This window comes from Elephantulus edwardii, unplaced genomic scaffold (genome assembly GCF_000299155.1).
Source record: "Elephantulus edwardii isolate Elephantulus edwardi_28Jun2011 unplaced genomic scaffold, EleEdw1.0 scaffold00044, whole genome shotgun sequence".
Lineage (NCBI taxonomy): Eukaryota > Metazoa > Chordata > Mammalia > Macroscelidea > Macroscelididae > Elephantulus > Elephantulus edwardii.
In genome coordinates this window covers 137,810-145,164 of record NW_006399794.1, presented here as the reverse complement: position 1 = coordinate 145,164, position 7,355 = coordinate 137,810, and the positions used below count along the sequence as shown (strand labels likewise).

General features: G+C 36.6%; 1 protein-coding gene across 1 annotated transcript in view; it reads right to left on the bottom strand.

Moving 5' to 3' along the window:
- BTBD10 (BTB (POZ) domain containing 10) overlaps window positions 1-2,494 on the bottom strand; it is a 63,183-nt gene extending 60,689 nt beyond the window's left edge. The window contains exon 1 of the mRNA XM_006885399.1: window positions 2,339-2,494. Coding sequence (XP_006885461.1) covers window positions 2,339-2,439 — 101 coding nt within the window. The 5' untranslated portion in view covers window positions 2,440-2,494. The remainder of the gene's footprint in view (window positions 1-2,338) is intronic.
- Between the last annotated feature and the right edge of the window lie 4,861 nt (window positions 2,495-7,355).

Genomic DNA, 7,355 nt, shown 5'->3' with positions numbered 1-7,355 from the left:
GTTTGTTTTGTGGGTTGCTGGTTGTTGTGGGGGTTTTTTGTTTGTTTTTGCTTTGTGTTTGTGTCTCTCATTTTTGTGGGGGCCTCTTATCATTAGTAATACATACAACATACAATAGGTATGTAATTTGTTAATTTTCTCATTTTAATGCCAAGCCCCAAAACAAAAACTAGATTTACAAAAATTAAAATTTTAAAAAACCCAAACACACACACACACACAAAAATTTTTTAAAAAAACCCCAAACACCAGAAGTATTTGAACTAGCTTACCATGCCATCAACAGAGTAGAACCCCAGGGTAAACTGGGAACTACCACTACTATTCAAAAAACCCCTCTCAACCCTCCAGTGGGCTCCCAAAGCTGTAAATCCACAAGAGGAAACTACTTATCTTTCTCACTGGGAGCAGCTGGTGGATTCCACCTTCAAGGGGTCACTTTTGAGTTAGCAACACAAATCCCTCTGGTCTAACCCTATAGTTTCTTGAAATGTCCTTATTGCACAGAGCTTTTAAAGTAAACAATTATTTACTTTCATTACTTCATTATATGATGCTAAAATCAGAAAAAAAAATTTATCCCTCAAAACAATACAACACACTAAAACAGATACACACACTATACACATACCCCTGAATCTGAATAAGATGCATGCATACATATAAACATAATATTTGCATCATATTTAAAATATGCTTACAGTAAAATGTTAAGTACTTACAAATAAAATCAACCTGACATTATAATTTTAAACCTCACTAAAGTAAAAACAAAGTAAAAGTCCAAAGTAAAGATGTACCTCTTATTAAGAGACTTAAATAGAATCAATCCTTCATTTTCTAACTATAGCATTTGATTCAGAAGTAAAAAAAAAATCATTCCTTTAAAATGGCAAAATATATTTCAATATCATGCAAGAAAGCCAGTGTTAGAGGCGATCAGGATATTACTGCATTTAATTCAGTTAAATGCTCATTAATATCAACTAAAACCAAAACAAGTTGAATCTGATTCACAGGGGACCCTCCACTGGACTTCCACAGTTGTAAACCTTTATGGGAGGAGAGTGCCTCTTTTTCCCAACAGTAGATGGTAGCTTTAAACCGCTGAATATTTGGTTAGTAGTTTGATGCATAGCAAACACTACATCACCATATGAGAAAGCAAAATCTTCCATGAAAACATGCTTACATACCTGAGGCTTTTGAGCTGTCAATGCAAAAACCAAAACCATACTCATTGTCCTTGAGTCAATTTTCACTCACAGTAACCTCCTAAGAACAGAGCAGATTTGCCCTAAGAGTTTCCAAGACTGTCAGTTTTTAATGGAAATAGACTGCCTCATCCTTCTTCCACTAAGCAGCTGGTGGGTTTGAACCTCCAAACTCTGTTAACATTCAAATGGGCTCCCTGAGCTGTGAATACACTCTAAATTTCAGATCACAAAGTGTTTTAAATTAAATGCTCAATTCACAGCACAAAATGAAAGTTTTAAAAATAAAGTATAATGGGTTGAAACTTTTGAAATGGGTTTTATTAAATGCATCAAACTTTAACAGAACTAGTAAAGTTCATCCCAGAAAGATCTGTTTTCCCAGTAACATCAGATTGAAACACAATATAAATAAATTTACATCATTAAAAATGTATGGCGACAACACTGACATAAACCTAGAAATCACTGTGTGCAATCTATATAACACAATGTGGAGCAATAAATTAATTCCTATTGTTGCTGTAATTATAATGGAACTAAGTTTCACCTTTGAGACAAGGATTTTTAAGCTCCCTGTCATATACTTTGGGCACATGGCCAGGAGGAACGAGTTCTGGGAGAAGGATATCATGCTTCGAAGGATAGAGTAGAGGGGAAGCTCAGGAAAGGAAGACCCTGATGATATGGACTGACATAGTAACTGGGATCATCAGGGTAGGTATATCAGTCAGCATCAGAGAGACTGGCTCAGGATAGGGCAGGGTTCAGAGCTACTGTATTTAGGGTCACAATGAATCACAGGTGACTCAATGGCACATAACAACAATAGAAAGAGCTATTTGTTTAATGGGCATTCTTAGTATCATTTACTCATAGGACTGATTAAAGATATTTTATGATTACTTAGAAACAAAAGCAAAATTGCTAATAAATACAAATACAGGAAAATTAGAAGGAAAGATCTGTTTCTCTATAAATTATTTAAGGAAAAATGCAAATATCCCTAATAATTTTTAAACTATTCCTCATCTGGACAGGACTTGCCACAACCAAATGCAGTAAAATCTTTATAATCAGTTTTATCAAAGTTTCAATATGTGAAGTACTTGTTTTCTACCTACCTTGAATGTTTATAAAGTTTACGAGGTCTACTATGCAATTTCCGATCCCAATTCTCTGGATCACTGGAGTTACTGTCATAAGGATGAGGCCGTCCTGCCATCCCACTTCAAGCTTCCTCACACTACTGCTCTGAAATCATAGGTAGCACCCACAACCTACATAAAAGAGTAGTGTTGACCTTTAAATCTATTCCAAGCAAAATAACATAGTATTAAAATATTATATCTTTTCTGATATTGGTAAGACTTAAAAATTACTAACAGGCTATAAAATACTACAAATACTATTGTGTCACAAGCTGGATGAAAAGAAATGCAGGTAGTCTCCAATTTAGGAGGACTTACAACAAATTGCTTTTATGACTATCTTTTTGTTGGAGAGGGCAGGGCACATTCTTATCATTAATATGTACTGCATATGATGTTGTAGCATATAAATGGCTGATGTTATTCTCAGCTATTCATTCACAGATGATCAGTAACATGCTTTATGAAGATACTAATACCAGCCAGTAATAATACAAACTGGAAAAAAAAGGTATTCTACTTATGTCAGAAACAACCTACAATGGAGTCATTAAAACAGAACCCCACCAAAAATTGATTTTGTTGTTTGCCATTGATTCTGAGTCAACCCAGAGTTAACCCTCCAAGTAGTTTTTCACAGGAGGAAGCTGCCCATCCTTCTCCCACAGTGCAGCTGGTAGATTCAAACATGTCTGCCCTTAAGACTGCAGCATAGATTCTTACCACTAGACCACTGTCTCATCATAAGTTAGGGCCTACCAATACTAGAAATCTCTTTAGGTACTTTTCATTTGGTTCTGCTATTAAATTTGCCACCTCTACATAATAGTTTAACACTACGCTATCTAGAAATGTACTCTAAAACACTTGTCATCAAGGTAATTCATATTCTTAAACATCAATATAGTATTAAAAAGGCACATAACACTCCATAAAATTATTCTTTCAGATGAAACTTCACTTGGAATACATTTCTTAACTATATAAAGAAAATATAAAATACTCAGAAAACATCTAGCAAAATCAAATGGTATTGTCATTGCTTTGTTAGCCAAAAGAAATTCATATTTCTTCTAAAATAAATACATGTAAACATACTGATGTTTCTTTACAGTGTAATTACTATAAAACATCAATATAATTTATATACTTCCTGTCCTCTCATTTATGAGATTTTTTACTATTTTCCCCAGTTATATAATACTTTAAAAAAACACTTTAAAAAATATCTAAACTAAGCACTCTATATTCATTACTCAATTTAATCTTCATAACTGTTTGCAAAGTGAGCATTAAACCTCCGTAAGCAAAACAAGCAAACAAAAAAATATCAGAATTTTAGTAATGTTGTCAAATGTCACAAAACTGGTAAATGACAGGATTATAAAGATTCGTAAGAATTTCCTCTACATATTAAAGCCTCAGTCTTAAAAGGTGGTCTGATTTGAGTATTTTTTAAAAAAGCAGTTGAGATTTAATTCAAAGAAAAATTCATTTAGGTTAACCAATGTGAGCCAAATTATATAGGCTGAACCAGAACCTTAGTTTTAGTTTCTAGACACCCACGTTTGTATGCCCTTTCTATACTCTTCCAACCTCACTTTAGTGGAGAAACAAAAGGGGGATTCGTGTATAAAAGACAAAGGGAAAGTCCCAAATTGGGAAGACAGCATACCTTTCTGAGTTTTCTTAGAGAAAACATAAAGAGTAAGAATACAGTACAACCACTATGGAAGGCAGACTAGTTTCATCCATAGAGCACTGGTGGGTTCAAAATTCTGAATTTTTAAAACTAGCTGAATGCTTAATTCACCACTGTGGCACAAGGACTAACACATAATATTTTTTAATGTCATATATCCATTAATAATTAAAATACGGAATGTATGAAGTATGAATTTAGGAAAATTAGAAGCTATAAAAAATGAAATGGATAAAGACTGAAATCCCAGGCACTGGTGACCTGAAATGGACTATCATTAGCCATTCTGAATGAGACAATCACATGGTCAGTCTCCTATGACAGCAATGTCAAACAGAAACAGGCTAACAATCACTGCCAAGAACAATAGTTCATGATCTATCCTGATGTCTAACACTGTAAATGATAGGATAATATCCATACACAAAGAAACTTTGTTAATATGCCACTATTATTCAAATGTATGCATTAACCGTTACAAACCAAGATGACAAAATTAAAGATTTTTAACAACTTCTGTAATATGCAATTGATAGAAGATGCAAGACACGCTGAAAATTACTGATGACTGGAATGTGAAAGTTGGAAACACAGGCATAGTATCACTAGACAGAAAATATAGTACTAGTGACAGAAAAGCAGCTGAAGGTCACACAATGACATTATGTACAACCAATCAATGTAAGTATCTTTTTAAAAAAACCGTAAATGGCAACTATATAAATGGATCCTGCCATATGAAATACACAAGAATCAAATCTAAAACATCTTGCGGAAAAAGATGAAGAACTCAGTATCTTTAGATAGAAAGCCAAGAGCTGACTTTGAAACATACCATCAATTGTTCACATACCAGTTCAAATGGAATCTGAAGAAAATTAAAGTACATCTGCAAGAGCCAAAAGAAAATCCTGCATATATTTCATCTGAATCTACAGACCATCGCAAGAACAGAAAGGATGCTTCTTGTTGTTGTTGTTGTTGTTGTTATGTGCTGTGGAGTCGCTTGAGACTCATAGCAACCCTATGTAAAACAGCCCAATACCCTCCTCTATCTGGTGTCAATCTTACTGTCACTGACACACATATTGTCATTACCCTAGTCACTGAATCAATCCATGTTATCACGGGTCTTCCACTCCTGCACTGTACCTCCACCCTCTCAAACACGATATCCCTCTCTCCAAGAGATGGTCATTCCTTGTAATGTGCTCAAAGTATGACAGACGAAGCTTCAGAATCCTTGCCTCCAAGGAGTAGGCTAGTTTCACCCTCTCTAAGATGAACCTGTTTGTTATCCTAGCTATCCCACGGTATATTCAATACTCTTCTCCAATAACACAGCTCAAAGGCATCAATTCTCCTTCTATCATCCCTAGTCACTGTCCAGCTATCTGACGCATAGCAAGTAATTACAAAGACCATGGCCTGAATCAGCCACACCTTAGTCTCCAGACTGACATCATTTCTCTTCAGTACTTTGGAGAGGTCTCTGACTTACTTTCCCAATGTAATCAGTCTTTTAATTTTCTGGCTGCTGTTGCCAGAAGTGTTGATTGTGGAGCCAAGCAAACTAAAACTGTTAACAATGTCAGTCTCTTCATCTATCATGGTGCTGCCAATCAGCCTAGTGCTGAGAATCTTTGTTTTCTTGATGTTGAGCTTCAATCCACATTAAAGGCCTTTTGCAGCAAGCACTTCAGGTCCTCCTAAGTTTCAGCAAGCAGGGTTATGTTATCTGCATAACGCAGATTGTTGATGAGTCTTCCTCCAATCCTGATGCCTCATTTCTCCTCATATAGCCTAGCCTCCTGGATAATCTGTTCTGCATATAGATTGAAAAGGTATGGATAGGACACATGCCTGGCATACACCCTTCCCAATTTTGAGCCATGCAATGTTTCCATGCTGTAAGTTTCACATAAACACAATCAAGTGTTCTGGGATTCCCATTCTTCTCAGAATTAGCCAGTTTGCTGTGATCCATACAGTCAAATGTCTCTGCATAGTCAATGAAAACAAGATAGACATTCCTCTAGTACTGTCTGCTTTCAGCAAAGATCTATCTTACATTAGCTATAATATCCCTAGTACCAGGGCATCTTCTAAAGCCAGCCTGAACGTTAAGCACACTATATATAAAGAAAGCTAAAAAGATCATTTACAAGAATGGGACAGAGCAAAAGTAATGTTGTTCGATTGGAATCCACCAGATACTCTGCTGGAAAAGGAGGGTCAATCTCCTCCTGTACCATTCAGATCCAATTGGATGATACACACTGGGGGAAAAAAACTTTTAAAAAAGTAATGTTGATTGCCACTAAATCGAGCATAACTCATAGTGATCCTATGAACAAAAGACTTGAAGTCTTTCTAATAACAACTGTCATTTTCCAAACTGCATAGTTTCCAGAGGCATGTTGTTTAGGAAGTCGATGCCACTCCTGCTTCCAAACCTGTCTTAAACTGGGAGCTCCACCAAACACTGTCCACCATGGGTAACCATTATGGCATTTGACACCCCAATGGCACAAGGTTCAGCATCACAGCAACCCCAGGTTACCTCAGTACAGCAAATTGACAGAAGAGTGCGGTACTACTTAGAAAAATGTTCCTCCAAAATATAACATCCAACTTTTAAACACAAAGGCTCTCCATGAGGTCTTGTTGACTCTAAACAACAGGCTTAAATCAGAACAACCAATATATTGTTGTTGTTGTTGTTGCTATTGTTCTGTGCCATAGAGGTGCCTGCAATCCATAGCAACCCTGTGTACAGCAGTTCTGAACCCTTCGTTGTCCTGAGCAAGTCTCATTAATTCCAACACACCAAACCGCATAGTCCGTCCCAGTTACTTTATCTATTCATCTCATCTGGGGTCTGCCTCTCCTGTGCTGTCCCTCCACCCTTCCAAGCATGATGTCCTTCTCCATGGACCACATGCCCTATGTATGTGAGATGGAGCTTCAAAATCCTAGCCTCCAAGGAGAGACTTGGTTTCACCCTCTCCAAGACAGACTTATTTGTTTTCTTGGCAGTCCATGGTATGTTCAAGACTCTTCTCCAGCACCACAACTCTAAGGCATCGATTCTTCTATTGTCACCTTTAATCACTGAAGCATAACAAGTAATTGTGAAGACCAGGGCCTGGACTGGGCACACTTTATTCTTTAGACTGACATCATTGCTTTTCAGCAATCTGGAGAGGTCCCTGTCAGCAGATTTTCCCAATGCAATTCATCTTTTGATTTCCTGCCTGCTAGTGTTAAGAGTGTGTGGAGCCAAGC